This window comes from Bubalus kerabau, chromosome 6 (genome assembly GCF_029407905.1).
Source record: "Bubalus kerabau isolate K-KA32 ecotype Philippines breed swamp buffalo chromosome 6, PCC_UOA_SB_1v2, whole genome shotgun sequence".
In the NCBI taxonomy this organism is placed as follows: Eukaryota; Metazoa; Chordata; class Mammalia; order Artiodactyla; family Bovidae; genus Bubalus; species Bubalus kerabau.
The window spans coordinates 49,885,695-49,904,808 of NC_073629.1; the positions used below are offsets into that span (position 1 = coordinate 49,885,695).

Below are 19,114 nucleotides of genomic sequence, written 5' to 3' on the forward strand. Positions count from 1 at the left end.
TTAAGGTATACAGCACAGTGATTTGACTCCCATTCACCATGAAATGATTATCATAGTAAGTTCAGTGAACATCTCATACGGATGCCAGATTAAAGAAACAGAAAAAAAAAGTGTGTGTGTGATGAGAACTCTTAGGGTTTCCGCTCTTAACAACTTTCACATATAACATCCAGTATTGTTTTTATATTTTGTTTTTATATTTATCTTGTTGTATATTACATCCCTAGTACTGATTTATCCTGTAACTGGAAATTTAAAATACCTTACTCCAAGGCACTCCTCCTTTATAAAAGCTTACTTTTTAAGGCAATTTTGTGGATTAAGAGACTAAGTCAAGCCTTAAAATTCTTTTAAACATTCAGACAAGTTTCTCAGTTCACGTTTTGAAGATGATTTAAGCTTTTATATAACCATGTAAAAACTTACTTCAAAATTAAGGTCTCGAATCAAGATATCTCCATTTGGCGTTGCTAAAGGAACATGATCAAATCTATAGAGGAAATTAATAAAAAGAGAATAGTTTGACGTTAAACACTAAGTAGATGTAGCTGAAAGAGAAAGGCTACTGTGTAGTTTAACAAATGTTTATGGTGCTAAAGAACCCTTTTCTGTACATACTTTATAATGTTATCTGTATTGATGATTTCTCCAACTCCAGGTATCAAGGGAATGTCTTGTGCTCCTTCAACACATTAAATGGAAAAATAAGTGTTAAAGCACCAAGTCATGTCAGCAGAAACTTATGTGACTGCGTGCATGCATATTTACCCTTTTCCTGTTGTGAGACCATAGTGCGCTCATATTTGCCCTGATTTAAATCCTTTAGTACTTGCATTAATTCTGTAATCCGAGCAGTAAAGCTGGAATTAGAAAAAGAAACAAAGAAAGCCATAAGCAAAACTCCAAAGGCTATCATATCTTTTATTTTTATTATTTATTTGAATATAATTGACATGTAACATCAGGTTCTTTTCTTTTATTTTATACAAACCTGACTTAAGTTTCTAAACTTATTATGTAGTCTCAATGAAATCACTTAAAAGAATTCTCACCAACATTAGTGGTATTATACAAGTATTAGTGATACTATACACATTTTACTATTATGGTTTAGTAGGAGAGCAGGAAGATGGGGCTAAGAAAAGAGGTCTCGTAGGATCCCACCTCAACAGATACTGACTTTATTAATAGGCAAGTCAAGAAGGTTGTCTGCAACTAGGACTTTAAGGAATTTCCCAGTAAATACTAAAAAAGGACACACGCGTGAAGCACGAACCCTGAGTTCCTGCTGGGGTGAGCTACGCAGCCTTGGATAAAGCTGGCCTTTCTCTCTGAGGACATCATTTATTTTAAGTATGCCACATGCACACTACTTTCCTGCAAACAGGGAAGAACTGGGGAGATCTTTCTCCTTCTTCCTCTGAAGAGGGGAAAAGATGAAGTGTTCTTAATATTAGAGAGAAATCACTGTGGTGATAAGAGAGAAAGCAAAACTACTGACAAGAAGTTGAAAAGTATGAATGGCATGATGGCCAAGGAGAAAGCATTCTAACCAGAGAAGCAAACAGAATTGTCCTGTGAATAACAAGCAGAAACCTCCTAAAGGAATGGACACATCCTCTACGCTAGGAAATGTAAAGGCATGAGGAAGTTATTAACAAGTTGGAAGAAAGTCAGCATTCTCAAGAACGACTCCGCACAGTAGTCACAGCTTCTTCTATCCTGTCATGAAGACCTTAACTGCTAAAGGAGTAGAGAAGAAGGAATAGAGGAAATAATGCAAATAAATCACAGGCCTGGAAAAGATCCAAAGTCATTCAATTTCTTCAGATAACCTGAAACTTAAGGCTTTTTTACATTATGTGCTGTCTTAAATATCATACCAAGCCCTTTATACTAAACTTTGAAATTCTGAAATATTTAATTCCATTTGATGGTCTAAGAATAATTTTACCAGACACCCTGACTGGTTTACAACTGGACTTAGAGCTACCACAAGGTAACTTTTCTTTTTTTTTCCCATTAAAATAAATTTCATCCTTGCTTATGCATTACCAGTACCAAAGACCTAATGGGAAGAAAACTCTGGTAGGGGACAAAAAAGTCCAAATGAAAAAATTTTATTCACTAACTTAATTTTCTGTAAACTAAGGAAAGACTGCCATGATTCAACATTTCCCATCTTACTGAATACCAGTATTCACAGAGCAGACAGCTTGAGAACAACTAACCTAGTTTAAGGCTCAAAACAGCTATCTTAAGGAAACATAAAAAGCACACTATCAGAAAAAAATCTTCCTAATTTTCTATCAAAACCAGCTTCCAAGAGTAGGAAATATGGGGATTCAGGTGCTCCTTATCTCAACCTCAACTGGTCACAATCATTAAGGATAACATATTAAAAAAAAAAAAAAAAAAATTCTCTGAATTGCTCAGTATTACAAATCTTAACTTACCCAGCCAATCGAGTCATTTCACGGCCAGCCAAAACTATTCGACCCAGAGCCTGAGACATTCGCAAAAGCATTCTTCCACTTTGGTAGTAATCCTGAAATAGAAAGAAATATTAGTTTTCACTTGTATTGAGAAGATTAAAACTAGCTTTTTTAAAATTTTTGTTTTTAAGATTTCAATTGAGTCTGACTACCATTACCACTTTACCTCCAGAAGTTCCGAATGTGAGCTCTTAAGGTGTCGAGGGTGAGACAAGTCTAAGAAAGGACGACTGACGACTAGGTACCCGACCACAGTGGCGAGATCTGAAACCAAACAGTTAAGACTGAAAAACATCGACACCACCTCACTTGCCCCACAAATTCCATTCTACTATCTCTTTTAAAGCATACTTACATTTGGCAATTATGCTGTCAATGAAGCCCATAGAAAACCGAAACAAAATGAAATTATGTAGGTGCTCCACCTGACAGAAAGCAAAAACAAAATATATATATACTTCCAATGTATTAAGAAAAATTAATCTACCATGAGGACAAAAGAAACTGTATAATTTATGCATTCAACAAATATTTACTGAGTACCTATAATTTCTGATTACATTATACATCACATTTCATTGAGCACAATGCTGATCACAGAACAGGTGCCAAACAAAGCCTTCATGAATCCATTTTTATGCAAACAGAGTGGAAAACACAAAGAATATGTGTTTGGCGTCCCTTGCATGAAATAGTACAATGATACTGTATTCATAATACTGTCGGATACATATATGCAAAAATTGACAAACAAAAAACAGAAACAGATAATTTAGGTGAAACCAGCTGTCTGGAAATAGCATTCAATGCTTTACTTTAGTTGGAAACACCTGGTCTTTCGCTAAGACTTGTACTACACTCAATTTGAGCCAAGTGCTAATATAACACCTCATAACTTGAGTCTGTAGTTTTAATCTCAGCATGTATTACCCCAAAATTGCAAATCTAAAAATGTATTTTATTCTGCATTTTTAAAGTTCTTGACTTTTTCATCTATCAGATTACTCAGGCCCTGCATGATCTGCCACTGGGCTTTATCTTCAACCTCATCTGCTTCTACTTTGCCCTTTCTCACTGAGCTCCAGAAATACTGGTTCCTCAAACATGCTTCTGCCTCAGGCCTTTGCTCGCCTTGTTTCCTCTGTCAGGATTACTGATTTCCAGATATAAATGCCACCTTCAAGAGAGACTTTCTTGTCATCCTAAATTGCTTGGCAATACCCCCATCACACTCTACCACTTTATCCCATTTTATTTTTGGTCACAGAATTCACTATGACCTGAAAGCATATAAAATGTTTACTTGTTTATATCCCCCCCACTAAAATGTGGGTTTCCTGAGTACAAGGTAGCTTGCTCTTAGTATCTTCTGCAAAAGAGCAATGGCTGGAACATTTATTCAGTGAATGCCAGATGTTATATATTGAGCTCAGCAATGAAGACGCAACAATGAATAAAAAGACAAGGTTCCTGAGCTCATGGAATTTACATTCTAATGAAGAAGACAACCAGTAAAAAAACAAGATAATTAGAAATTGTAATGAATGCTTTTAAGAAAACAGATCATTAAAATGGGAAGTAACTGGTGGAGGTCACTTTAGATGGATTAATCAAAGAAGACATGGCCTCAAAAGGTGTTAACTTTGGGGCTGAGCTCTAATGCAAAAGCATGGGCAAGCCACATGAAGAGTGAACTAGTTAACAGCAGTCCCTTAGACAATTACCGTAAGTGCATTTTATCAGTGAATGCTATCAAATTTCAGTCATGTTAAACATAAAAAAGACAAAAATTCCATTTCTTTAACCTTAATTTAAATAATTTAAAATAACAACTTCTTTAACCTTTAACAATCACCTCAAATACGTATTTGATTTCAAAACTTTCCACTAAAATGTAAGCTCCTTAAAGGCAGGATTTGGTCCATTACACACCACTGTCACCTGGACACGCAAGACACCTTTAGATGGTGCTCCGTATCTTCTGAATGAATAATCAACAAAATTAACTAAATTCAAATCTTCCCCGTGGCAAGTAGATAAAAACCGAAGCACAGTTTACATACTGTTTACATAAGAAACAATGTTTATATTCTAAGTAAAAGGTCAGCAAACTATGATCCACAGTTCATATCCAGCCTGCCACTTACTTCAGTAAATAAAGTTTTATTAGAACATACCACATCCATTCATTTACATATGGCTACTTTGAAGGAGAGAGTTGAATAGTTGCAAGAGAGACCATAGGGCCTGAAAAGCCTAAACCATACGTGGTACTTATCGTGCCCACTACAGAAATGTTTGCTGAACTGTGCTCACAGTATTCCCAGAAATACTACAGAACAAATCCTTTCTGTAATTATCACTAAGTTTATCATTAAATAAGACTCCTAAGTAACCACTTCAAAAATACACTGATAATTATTTTAATAAATCTCCCCATTTTTATAACTGGGCAGCTTAACGTATTGGTTTGATAGTTTTTAGGAAAACACAGCATTAAAATTCTTTATAGCTATTTAAAAATAAATGTTTTAAAGATTAAAGGTATATACGTATCCTGGCACAGGTCAAGATTTTTTTTTTCATACATACATGAGCCTCCAACATGTTTATCTTACCAGTTTTTGGAAGACTGAGTGGATTGTCTGCTTTTCTCTTTTATTTCCATTGTAAAAGGCAACTTCTTCACTATTAAGGAAAATAATTTAGCAATTAGTTTTAATGCTACTTAAGCCTAGAAAATAACTTAAAATACCATACTTATTGACTAAATATTTGTATATAAACGGACACTCTGTGACTAACAGTTTATTGGGTACTTCTCAAGCCATGATCTACACATAGCTCAACTGATCAGAGCACAGTTACCCCTGTACTGATACACCTGACTGCATCACAGGCTGCACTTCTGACACGAGTTGCATATCCCACATGTAGCCTGGCTGGAAAAGATGTGCTGAGCTAGTTCTCCGAAAAGTGAATAAAGAAACAAGAAGGAAGATACCATGACATATAGGAAGGCAGGACTGGGACAGCCATCTCAGATTACAAACTGAGTAGACTCAGCCAGAAGGGAAAGGAGACAACAAGAGTTAGGAAAAAAACAGGTAGTGATGCATGACATATAGCCTTTAAAGGACAGAAAAACAAATTAATTCCTGCCCGCCTGACAGTTGCCAGCTCCCAGAGGCCTAGCTGCACAGTTGTCCTTATTCTTGGAACCACACCATATCCTCACATCAATTCCTCTTTCCTTGAGTTGATCTGAATGGGTACATAGGGGCCACAACAATCTTAACTAGGAAAAAAAGGGCATTTTATGAGTGAAGAAAGGTTTAGTGTAGTTAATGTGCAGAAGTCATGCAGCTGACAAGTTAAACAGCTGAGATTATAACTTGTATCTGACCCTAACATCTAGTTTTCTACTCTACCCAGATTGATGCAAACTGTCCCAGCAAAGTACCTCTTACAGCAGAGGAAAGGAAAGATTTACGTGCGAGTCTAGAAGGCAAAGTTAAAACACGGTATTTCTTAAAAGTCTCTTCCCCCGCCTCAAAAATTTATGTGAACATTATATTGTAGTCTAAAATGTACCTGTATTTTTTTTGCATCATAAAAACATAAAAATCAATACCTTTAAGTAAATTAACTTTCCATATAGTTGCATCATGTTTGACCAGCCTTTCCCAGTTTCCTTTACACAATAATAGCCCCAAGGAGAAGGCAATGGCATCCCACTGCAGTTCTCTTGCCTGGAAAATCCCATGGATGGAGGAGCCTAGTAGGCTGCAGTCCATGGGGTCGCTAAGAGTCGGACATGACTGAGCGACTTCACTTTGACTTTTCATTTTCATGCATTGGAGAAGGAAATGGCAACCCACTCCAGTGGTCTTGCCTGGAGAATCCCAGGAACGGGGGAGCCTGGTGGGCTGCCGTCTATGGGGTAGCACAGAGTCAGACACGACTGACTCGACTTAGCAGCAGCAGCAGAGAGCCCCAGGGTATCAGAATCCTAGTTTAACACAATTCTGTACCTAAAATGTCTTAATTCCTTCTACTTCCTCCGCACATTTAAGTCCATTGAGAAAGACAAGGTGAGAACTCTACTTCTCCTGAACATTTTATCCTAAACTTAAAACCTGAAAGCTCAGAACTTCCAAAATACTAACAACTGCCTATTCAGCATCTTTTCTCTTCCATATCCTTCCTCCTAAAAGAACCCCAATTTTCTTAAAGTTTTGTATCCTTTTCTAGGCACCCAAATGGTTGAGGAATAGCCTCAAGCCCCAATCCAAAGGGGAAAGAGTTCCAACTGATCTAAGCCAGTGACTTTGCTGTAACTGCTTTAGTGATAATTCTGGCCAATGAGATGTGAAAAGAAAGTTGTAGTGGGGGCTTCCCACTCTCTTAAAGAGACAGCAAAAGTGGCTGCTTTTGTTTCTGGACTTTTTGCAGGAGACGAGGGCTGGTGGATCTAGATCTAGAACTGCTTTTGCCATCCTATGATCAGAAAAATAATTAGCCAGAGGAAAAGGGAAACATATAGAGGAGGACAGAGTCAGGAGAAGAGTCAGACACCCTGATCATGCTGTGCCTGGAGCTGGTCCATCTTAAAAGTTTTTAATGTGAAGTAGTAAATGTCCTTATTGTTGGAGCCACCCGAGTCAGGGTTTTCCGTTTCTTGCATTGGAAAACATCCTAGCTAATAGCTCTTTCATTCACTTGGCAAATCACCTCTGTACAAAACCTTTTATTCTTCTGCCTCCCTACAACACAAAAAGCCTATTTAAAACCAGTAAGTACTGTTTTGTCAATCCAAGGAAATAAAGGAAGAAGGAACTTTTAAAAGACCATTTCCTAAATAATTCTGTAATGCCAACAGGGTAGTAAATAAATATTAGGACCCTCAAAATGACTTAAGGTTGACAGATCATCAATACATGAGAAAATTTATTGTGTACCTGCTACACATTAAAAACAGTGCTGGAAGTTTTATATATATCATATTAATCCTCATGACAACCCTGAATTAGCTACCTAGTATAAATAAGAAAAGGGAAACTATAAATAACTTTCCAAAAGTCATATATTATATAATTGATAGGTGGAGAAGGTAAATTTGGAAACTAGGCAGGCTGGCTCTAAAGCCCAATACTTCTTCCTACTTTGGATTTTTAAACTATCTGGAAAATAGACAGAGACACATGCAACGAGACTGTATTAACTTTGAGCGTTCCAAATATAGACTCAAACAAAAAATACTTGTGGATAAACTGAGATAAAATTTTCTCTGAAGCAGTAAGTAAATTTGAATTTAAATTTATGACTTTGCTTTATGTGAAATTAACAGAAAATTAGCCAACAGAAGACACGAAGAGGTCAATCAGGGATACTAAATAGTTAATAAGAAAAAGGGTTAGAAATGTAGTTATTAAGATTACTTAATAAAGCCAATATCCTTCATAATATATATTTTCAAAAGAAGTAAATACGCAGAGACATAATTTCAGTAACAGTGTTACTAGATTTTTTGGAGTTGGCTTACACGACTTCAATATCCACACAAAGGAATTTTTAGTACAGTTAAATACATTTAATACATTTGTCCTTACCTGTTTGTGATGAGCCGAGAATTAACATATCTATACTCTCCTTCAAGTTTTTGCTCAGTTATTGTCATCTTACCAATGGGTCGTCTAATTCGAGTTAGGAATAGCCCAGAAACAAGCAAGTAGGCCATCATGCTTGCTGGGCCCTGATATTATTAGGAGAGAAAGATATACAAAGATCAAGGATATCATAAATTCACTGAATGCAACATGCACAATTTATAATTAACTCCAGTTACCTTGAAAGAAATCACTCTTTTGACTTTTTCCCTTGTTTCTTTTCTAAGAAGATACCCACTGGGCCTCTTTGTTTTCACTACTCATTTACTTCTCCTCCCACCATACATCTCTCCCCCAGCTCTCCCAAATTTGCTCACTTAAAAACTCCTAATTGCAGTCCTCACTCTTTCTACAGCATCTAAAAACTCTTCTGACGGAGCTCTTCTTGATATTCTTGATTCCACAATAATGTGCAGAACTCTCTTTCACCTTCTCACTGACCGTTAGTATTGCCTGAGGTTTCCTTTTCTTGCTCCCTTTACCTCCCAAATTTATATCTCTAATCCCATCACTCCTAGATACTGTTTCCAAATATTTACTGTACATCTTTAGTTTACTTCTCTGTAACCTCAAGCTCAGTTCCCTCAGATGAGCTCAATTTGCCTTTCCCTTCTCCGGCGTCTTGCTTCTAGCTGCCATAATGTAGTAAAGTACCTCCATGTGCATCGACCCTTCCAAGAGAGAAGCTTCAAGCTTGCCTTTTCAAACTCTTCATTCCCATATATATCCTTTATGTTCTGCCATACTGAAATAATTGTTTCCTGAACATGCTACTCAATGAAGTTGTTCTTCTGTTTAGCAAGCCTGACATATCTAAAAAAGGCCGACTTATCCTCAAAGCAGCTCCAATATCACCTTCAATTCTTCTGGACGCTAAAGACATTATTCACTTCCACTACTGGGCTCATCACTCTCCATTACAACTGTTTGACTATCTATCCTTTCACCAGATCATAACTTCTCTTGAGTAGGAACTGTGTCTTACTCATCTTTTTATTCAGACAGTGTATATGGAATATAGCATATATTAAATTGGAATATGGTGTATATTATTTTTAAATTCAATGTGACTGATTCAATGCTTTTCAATAATTACTAGAAGTACGGATAAAAGAGATAACTAAAGCATAGTCTCTACCTCTAAGAAATACAAAATCAGAAAATAAGAATATATGGAGACATTTTAAAATACAAATATAATACTTAAGTGTTATAAACATGTAATAAGTACCATAAAAAGTTATACCAATAAGAGGCATTAAGACTATTTACTTATTTATAGTAAAAACAAGTTATAAAAATGATTTAACCCAGCTTATGAGGTATCAAAAGGTTAGGAAGATAGACAAGAACATTAAAATAAAAAACTATTTTCCCAAATGTTTTGAAATGGAACAAAAATCACTATATAAATTATTTATTAATAACCACAAAAATACATACATATGTATATATATACATAAAACAACCACATTATTATATGATTGTGTTATAAATATATAACAATAACCTTACATATTAAGTGACTAAAGTTAGACTTCAATAAGAATACTCAGAACATTTAAAGATCTTACCAACACAAATGTCAGAGAGACCTAATAAGATGACCTCATGGGACAGTCAACAATTTATATTATTATAAAATACTATTGAAACTGTTATAGTCATTCTAAATGTAATTAAACATTCATATTTCATATTAAAATAGCTGTCTCCAAATCTCTTTTTAGGCACTGAAATAAAAAAGAAAGTGAAAGTCGCTCAGTCGTGTCTGACTCTTTGCGACCCCATTGACTATACATACAGACCATGCAATTCTCCAGGCCAGAATCCTGGAGAGGGTAGCCTTTTCCTTCTCCAGGGGAGCTTCCCAACCCAGCAGTCGAACCCAGGTCTCCCACATTGCAGGGGGATTCTTTATCAGCTGAGCCACCAGGTAAGCCCAGGAATACTGGAGTGGGTAGCCTATCCTTTCTCCAGGGGATCTTCCCAACCCAGGAATCAAACCTGGGTCTACTGCATTACAGATGGATTCTTTACCAGCTGAGCTACCAGTGAAGCCCCTTTTAGGCATTACCTTGCAACAATAAATACAGGTGTGTTCAATGTTTAAGCATTTCTGGTTATTAAAACCACAAAAATTTTCCAAGTGTCTGGCTTAAGAAAAACTGAAAAGCTGAATCAGAAAACTTTAAAAATCTCTAGTAGAGTATTATTTTATAACCAGACTTTATTAGCTACACTTATAAAATTACACTCTTTGAGATACATAAAAATTCCAACAAACCATCCAGCTATTCACAGCACAGTATTAAAGCAATTTAAAAGACAGAAAAAGTAAACTCACCTGAGCTCCTATTGCACTGGTTAACCTGAAGATATACAAAACTATGTCTAAAAATGGCTGTAAAATAAACATCAGAAGGCACAGAATTAAAAAGAACAAAACTGCCTACACTGATAGCTAATAAGCATGTTAAATACACAATGCTAGTCAACATTTAACACATAATTGTCAACATGTAGAGTTCTCACTATGTACAAGGTACTGTACAGTACGTAGCTCGATGAATACATAAAAGACACAATTCTTATTCTCAAGAAGCTCAAAATGGAGACAGCCTGACCAATGTCTACTGACCATCAATTAGGGAAAATATTTACCACTTTCCATCAACTAAGATAGCTCTACTGTGACAACTAACCATTACTTACTTAGCAATTTCTTAATGCACTATAAAGATGCAAGAAAATGATCTGAGTTATAACCCCAAATCTACTACCTGTTTTTCTGGTTTCTATATATCTTCATCTGAAAAATGAGAGACTCTTTCTGCTCTTGATGTTGGACTTTACCACAACATCTATATGTTGAAATATGTTGAGTAAGTTTATAAATCTTAATTTTATGATCTAAAACTCAAGCTCCTAAAACTAAAATAACATTAATTTACTGGTCTTCACATAGAGACAATTTAATTGACATACCAAAAGTTGTACATATTTTGAAGTGTTTTTCAAGAAACCCAAATCGTGTTCATTTAAGTCCATAGCCACCTTTTCTAATATCTATATCATTACTAGGATAGATGGGTTGGCTCATAATTGGCTTGTACTAAGATGAACCTTTTCTTTCCTATCTTATGAACTATCAAGAAGTTAGGCATACTTACCTATACATATAAAGTTCAAGTGCACTTAAATTACTGACAAAAATAATGATTCAGTTTAAGTCAGAGTTCAATTACATATTTTATAAAGTAAATATACTGTAGTATATAGCACCACTACAATTAGTTAATATGCTAACATTTTTCTTTATTGCAGATGTGATAAGTCCTGAGCTATGGACTAACTCAAGTGCCAAGATGTAATAAAGAATACACAACAAGGTCTACAAAATTACCAAAATAATATATACAGCACCTCTCCTTCCCGACCCCAACCACCATACACACACGGAGAACAAACTTTAAAATGTGGTAAAAGGCAGAGGAAAAAGGCAGTTGGATTACCGAGCAATTTGTTGCTACCTCAGTTTCTAGAGTTTGGATCAGTAAAGACTTAAAGAAAGAGCTAAATAAAGGACAAAGTTTGGCATGAAGTGAAAAGGCATCTTAGTAGTAGGCCTGTCAAGAGGGGTAAAGTTCTTGTGAATACACATTACTTTTCTAACACCTGCCTATACTTCTTCATCCACATGGCTGAAGAGGAAGTATTCCTAGTCTTCCATTGTGACCCAGCCCCTTGTATAAAGTTTTCTGTCTCAAGACTGGATACTTGGATTAACTGTGGCCCAAGGCAAGATACTATAAGTGGTCCTCTTTGAGACAAGTTCCAACCACAGACCAAGAGTAGTCATGTGGGTCAGATGGGAAATGGGGCATCTGAGAGGAAGAGGGGGAGGCGGTAATGCTAAGCAGAAATCTTCGAGATGACCACTGCATCTCCCAGCTAATGCAGGAAGTAAAGGCAAAGAAAATGGCTTAATGAAAAAATCACAGCAAAAACTGTAAGGATGGTGAGATAAGAAGAGTAAGTAAGAGCTGATAAAACCAGCATGAAGAACACTGGTTAAGGTCAGAGTCAAAAGCTCTGGCAATACTCTGGAAAGGGGGAAAAACAGTAATTAGAAAAATTGAAATATACTGATATCTTGTGAAAAATTTTTGACTATTACTTAAATGAGCTATTAGAATTAGAAATACTGAAGCAGAGAAATGGGTAGGAAGACATCCATGCCTAGGGTTATGGTTGTGCATTAAAAATAAATTGACCATTAAACTTTAACAACTGCCAGAAGTACACAGGTCAAAAGTTAAAAAATCCAAGTTTCTGCTATTTTACTGAAATCAGCCTGCAAAATTCTCATAAAATCTTTATGAGACACTAAATTCTCAGTTCGTGGTCAAGGCACCTCACAACAATAACTTAAAAAATTAAGTAGCTGTAGTTAAGAACTTTATAATTTTTTTAATAAAAGCATTAAATACTTATAGGCTGCTGTCATGTTCATCATATACATTTGCTTAGATTCAAACTTTAGCAAATTAACAACAAAAACAGACAAACTTACCTTACTAAGATTTGAATACAGATCAACTACACTGTTACAAAACTTTTCTACATCTTGTGTAAGTAGCTGGTCTGGATTAGCTATTCTGTTGTCCAGATTTCCCATTTTATAATATGTGAAAGCTCTAAAATAACAAGAAGATGATTTTAAAACAAATGATTCTAAAAAACAACAACAATAAAATCACGTTATACTATGTAGTACAAATTTGTAGAAATAGAAAGCTTTGGAGCCAGAAGAGGACCTAAAGATTGCCCTAATTTATTTTAGAGATGAGGATGCCAGTCTAGAGAAGGATGATCTGCCAGTTAATGGAAGAGTCAGGATTAGATTCCAAATAGTTGAGATCTTTCCATATATGCTCTGGTTCAAGAGCAATTCACTTGAAAAACATATCTAATAAAAAAGAAAGACTTCTATAACTCATTATCATAAGTATTATTTTTAAAGTATTTTTAATATAAAATTAGGTTATCACTTACTGGAGATATTCCTCATAGAGGTACTTGGTTAATCTTACTCGGAAGCACAGTTTGAGCTCATTTAACCCAAACTTCAAGAAGTTATTAACCAGAGAAATCTAAAACAAACAAACACACATTATTAGTTCTGTTTCATTTCTGCTTACAAAATCATAATTTATTTTCCTATCATTGGCTTTGTCCCCAAATCCTATAATTTTTTAATAACTGATAGTTTGAATGGATATAACTCAGTTTTTACTTAACATTCCCAAACACACAAAGAGAATATGCTACATCAAATGCAATTAGCTATTACCCTTTACTTGAAAATTAATTTTAAAATATATTAGTATTAATTATGGAAAGAATCTTGCAACTATTTGCGGTGGGGAAGGTGTGTATAAACAAACAAAAGGCCAAATTTGTCACCTGTGTATTCAATGTAAAGAACCTGCTTCAGGAGTACTGACACTTATGCTCAGTCTGTCTTTTCTTTGCTACCTCCAGCACAACAATCCTAGCTAATGGGATTCTATACACACCGCATTTGCATCTGTTAAAAAAAAACCACAAGTTTTACACCACTTAACGCCATTTTCTAGATTATTTCTGGAGTCACCTTTACTCTTTTCCACCACTATATTAAAATTAATTCTTCCATGGTTCTCAAGTCACATTTACATAAAAATTTTGTCAAGAAAACACTGGTCTGCTGAATCTTAATCTTTGATTGACACCAATGCTGCTTAATTTTCTCTTTTAGAAGGATTTCCATGTATGACTATCCTCTAGCTCTATTAAATCTGACATATTTTCTAATAATTAGATTTTACAATCAAGTAAATTTTACAAGCAAGCTCCTCCCTATTACTCTCACACAAAAAATACTAAAATTCTTATGGTGCCAATAAAATACTCAAGCTAAGAAAATTACTTATGATTTGGACCACTTATCTTTATTTTTAATAAATCCACGCAATAAATTCCAATTCAACTTAAATCACATTAGTGGTTCAAGTAACAGTTTATAGCCCACATCAATGACTCTCAACCAGGATTTCTGCCCTCAGCTCACTGCCTCCACAACCTCACCTGAGCCCTCACAGGACATCTGGCAATGTTTGGAGACACTGAAGATATTTTTTGTTGTCACAGCTTGGGGAGGATACTATTTCCATCCTGTTTACTATGTTACTATGAGAAACCCTGGCCTAATGGTCAGAAAACATCATCTCCAGTTGTACATACCCACATATGATGCAAAGAAATTGATCCAAGCATAATTCCTTTAAGTTTTTCCATCTAGTATAAAGGTTTGCATTGATACATTTCCTATAAGTTACAAAACTAAACTTGAAAAAATTTAGCATATAAATCTTTAAAGAACTTAATAAGTAAAAATCCTTAAAAGATTTTAGTAAGATGCAATTTTTTTCTATGTAAAAATTTTTAAAGAAATAACACTTACGAGAGGCATAGCAGCGATGAAGTTGAATAAGTATTTCTTGAAATCTTTTCTGCTACGACCAATGATACCACTGCAAACCACCACATGCAATGCATTAGTTGCAAAAGAAGCAGTATTTGTCACACACAAAAAAACTCTGTAAATCTCTAAAATTATTTTTGGAAAAGTTTATTGAATCAAATGAATCAATAAAAAAAAAAAGATGCTAAAATTATTTTCTAACAAAAGCTTGAACTTTTGAAATGTTATCATTTTAAACAGCTTGCCTGGAAATCACTCTATAAATGATAAAATTAAGTAAGAATGACAGCTAGTTCTTTCCCTCATAAAAATGATAATTAAACAGCAGGCTTAATTAAGCAGTCACAAAAGGGGTTTTATATGGTGAGACAATTAACTTTACAGACCCAGGAGTGGATTACTGTGGATAAAACAAACTAGTATTTGTTTGTTTTAAATATTTTAACATACTGATTGTCATTTGTATGAACTAATGGCAGAGAGACAGACTAATGAGAGATCAGTAAACCCTTCTTAGCTTTGCAGGCCGTAAGGTCTCTGCTGCAACTACTCAATTCTGCTATTGGAGAGCAAAAACAACTAAGAAAGCAATTAACTGTAGTCCTAAGACAATTTTATCAAAACAGATGATAGTGGGATTTCAATGAAACAAGATCTTCTGTTTTTAATCTATTTAAAATATTTACTGTTTTTAAAATATCCACTAAGAATTTATTTAAAGGATTCTGCTACTTTTAACCTAGAAAGCCACGATATCATTTTAAGTAAAGGATCTTTGACTACCAAATGCACTAGTGCAAAAATATAATTTGATCATGTACTCTTTTTCCAAATAATACTAATATTCCCCAAAGCAAATTAAATATATTTTTAAAAACAATTGTGCTAAATGATTCAAACCTAGCTCCACACACACACACACACACACACACAAATGACTGGGATACACACTGACAGAGAAATAATTTGCTTTTTATGAGGGAGTAGGTGAATAATGCCAAGTAACATCAACTGATCTTTTAGGGCAAAAAAAATCCATGGTCAAAGAAATTTGGGAAAACCTGAGTTAAAGCTAACAAATTTCTTTACCAAAGAGCCTCTCAAAGCTCTCAAGTATATTATACATTGTAAAACTCTCTGAGATAGTTTTGTAGCACTGTAGCATTTCCTTCCCCATAGCTAAGATTCCCAAGAACATATTTTGGGAAATGTTACTCTAGACCAATAGAAAAATTAATAATCCAATCTTGACATAGCTGCTAAAAATTTAACAAGAAAAAAAATTTAAGCTGAACTAGAAAGAAGTTACAATAGAACCACATAAAAATGTTGTCTACAGCAATAAGAATATTAGAGATGAGCAGCAATTAAGACAGTACAGAAGTTTAGAGGTTTAAATTAAAACTGAACCAAATTTCACATAAAATCAAAGTGCTTTAGTGCTGCCCAAGCTGTGAAACACACAAGATTATCAAACACTGGTAAAGCACATGCCACCATTCAGCAATGGTTTACCATTGGAGTAGCAGCTATAAATTTAAAAAATGGTTTCTTGAATAAAGCTTTATTTCTGCTTATTATTCCGCTGCAAAAGAAAAATAATCATCAATAAAGAGTAATTTTACAGTAGTCCCAATCATAACTACTTCTAAAACATATAGGAATTAAGATAGTTTGGTAATTTTAAAATGTTACTTACAGCCAAGCAGGTGTAAATAAAATATACATTTATGATTACATATGGCAGTATAGCGGAACACAATTTGCCAAAATGCATCTCTTTGGCCTCAAGCTAGTTTTAGGCTGATTATTTTTAAGAAACAGAAGTGTCAGGAAGCCTTTCTTTTCTGCCTTCCCTTTAGCTACCTAAAGAATTTACAAAAAAGGGCCTGCTCCCAGGACAGAGCTATGACCACATTTATCTGCAAAGCACAAGGGCCAAATGTGCTGAGGGAATCAGATATCAGAGTCCACTCTGAGTCCACTCTAAGTCTGGGCCACAAGGGCCAACAAACATTTGTTTACCAAACATTTACTTTTCCGTCTTCATGTAAATTGCCTGTCTCCCCTGTAAAGCCCCAAACAACTACCCCTAACACCCTCTTCTGTTTTTAGCTGTCTTTAAGATGAGGGCTTTGGCCATTTTGGAGAGTTACTAAGTTCTCCAGGATCTCTCCCATGTATATATGTTATTAAAATTTTGTTTCATTTTCTCCTGTTAATCTGTCTCATGTCAATTTAATTCTTAGATCAGCCAGAAAAACCCAGGAGAGTACAGGAAAATTTCTTCCTCTCTAGCAGCAACAACAAGATATGAAGGATTACCTTCCATATCATAGAACTGTCAACCTCTACCTATGCTATTAAAATTTGCCCCATTCCAAAGACATCAGTCACTGCTAACAAGTAAGCCTAAAAGATATAAAAGATACTAAAATTAAGTACATCAAGGATCATAACAAGTCTCTTTGAGACTCTATTTTAGCAGAAGTGTATATGAATCTAAACACACTTTGGAAGAGTCAAAATGGAAAAGACAAATTTACAATGTAGCATTAGTAGCAGGTTAAAGAAACATGTTACTTTTTCAAATCAAATTGTTTTATATTATGAATTCACAGTATCTTAGAACTTTAAGATTGACCAAATATCAAATATCTCATGCACAGCAGAAGTTCAAAAACATTCAGGAGAAAGTTAACAACTAACTTTTTTTAATTTTTAGAGCAGAGAAAGGTTTATTGCAAGGTCAAGCAAGGAGAATGGGTGGCTCGTGCTCAAAACCCATGACCTCAACAATTAACTTTAAAACAACTGCTTTAGAACCCATGAGGGTATGTTAAGAATATAATGAGAAATGGAATATTTCCTGTCATATCAGTAAACAAAGGATGTCACTGTCATCAGCAACTGAAGCCACCACAGATGGTTAAGCTGCTGAGCCCTGAGGGTACTCAGGAAGGAAAGAATACCTGCCATCTAGCAGCCATCAGACTGCAGCTGCTCCCTCAATAAGCTCTGAGGAGAGGAGGCTCAGGATGTGAAAGCAGAACACTGGCCCCAGATAGATGAGGTGCATGTTAAAGGAATGATGAATTTCTGTGAGCCCAGACTCTTGCATTTTCCCATACATAGAAAAGCGCTAAATTCCTTAACTTGGGATATTTGGTTTTCTTTAAGTAACAATAATCTCTTGATGTTCAGACTACCTGCCCTTTGCTGCAAAACTTCTATATAACCTGGCTCCTCCCCTCGCCTCCTTGGAGCAGTTCTCTCTGGGTCACTGGAGATGCTGTCTCCCAGGTTTGAAGTCCTAAAAATTCCTACCGAATAAAACATAACCCTCAGCTTTTAGGTTATGAGTAATTTTTTAAGTCCACAATAAGGAGATCCTTGTACTATTCTTGCAACATCTCTGCAAGTTTAAATTACAGGAAAATAATATGCTTCTTAAAACTCTTCAAATTTTTTGTTTTCTTACTTTTTCTACATCTCATAACTAAATTTTAAAACTGAGTACCCAACAAGTTGATTACTCTGGCAGAATTATAAGCTGGCTCATGCTACACAATAATTTCCTCTTATCTATCATCACCAATTAATGCACCACCTACTCTTAGTCTAGTCAAAGCTATGATTTTTCCAGTAGTCATGTATGGATGTGAGAATTGGACTATAAAGAAAGCTGAGTGCTGAAGAATTGATGCTTCTGAACTGTGGTGTTGGAGAAGACTCTTGAGAGTCCCTTGGACTGCAAGGAGATCCAACTAGTCCATCCTAAAGGAAATCAGTCCTGGGTGTTCATTGGAAGGACTGATGTTAAGGCTGAAACTCCAATACTTTGGCCACCTGATGTGAAGAGCTGACTCATTGAAAAAGACCCTGATGATGGGAAAGATTGAGGGCAGGAGGAGAAGGGGATGACAGAGGATGAGATGGTTGGATGGCATCACCGATTCAATGGACATGAGTTTGAGTAAACTCTGAGAGTTGGTGATGGACAGGGAGGCCTGGTGTGTTGCAGTTCATGGGGTCGCAAAGAGTTGGACACAACTGAGGGACTGAACTGAACTACTCTTAGTAATGCATTTTCTCCAGAGCATTCAGTCTTTGAGAAAATTAAAATAAGCATCTATTTAATTAAAGTTGGAAATCCCTAGTTTAGAAAATTAAAAATTATTCTTTTAGGTTACAAAAACATGAAATCACAAAATCTGAATAAAAGGGGAAAACCTTTTAAAAATAATCTTCTATATTATACCATGATTGTGCAGGGTTCTTTATATGTATCATGTGACATATTCTACATACATATCTAATATAATGTTCACAGTGGATGTAACCTGTTATTTTTGCCATAGGTAATTAATAACACTATAGTTAGGAAGCCTATTTTTATTAATAGATATGGCAGTTAAATA

The 19,114-nt window shown here is 35.3% G+C and overlaps 1 protein-coding gene across 2 annotated transcripts in view; it reads right to left on the bottom strand.

Moving 5' to 3' along the window:
- Nucleotides 1-19,114, bottom strand: part of ABCD3 (ATP binding cassette subfamily D member 3) — an 81,697-nt gene that overhangs the window by 16,803 nt on the left and 45,780 nt on the right. The window contains exons 5-16 of one of the 2 annotated variants that reach the window (XM_055585065.1): nt 16,209-16,278; nt 13,223-13,320; nt 12,741-12,864; nt 10,512-10,568; nt 8,108-8,250; nt 5,114-5,183; nt 2,851-2,920; nt 2,662-2,759; nt 2,457-2,548; nt 769-860; nt 619-682; nt 427-490 (exon numbers count right to left, since the gene is read on the bottom strand). In XM_055585065.1, coding sequence (XP_055441040.1) covers nt 427-490; nt 619-682; nt 769-860; nt 2,457-2,548; nt 2,662-2,759; nt 2,851-2,920; nt 5,114-5,183; nt 8,108-8,250; nt 10,512-10,568; nt 12,741-12,864; nt 13,223-13,320; nt 16,209-16,278 — 1,042 coding nt within the window. Of the gene's footprint in view, nt 1-426; nt 491-618; nt 683-768; nt 861-2,456; nt 2,549-2,661; nt 2,760-2,850; nt 2,921-5,113; nt 5,184-8,107; nt 8,251-10,511; nt 10,569-12,740; nt 12,865-13,222; nt 13,321-14,672; nt 14,743-16,208; nt 16,279-19,114 lie in introns of both variants that reach the window. The other variant, XM_055585064.1, reaches the window with a different exon arrangement.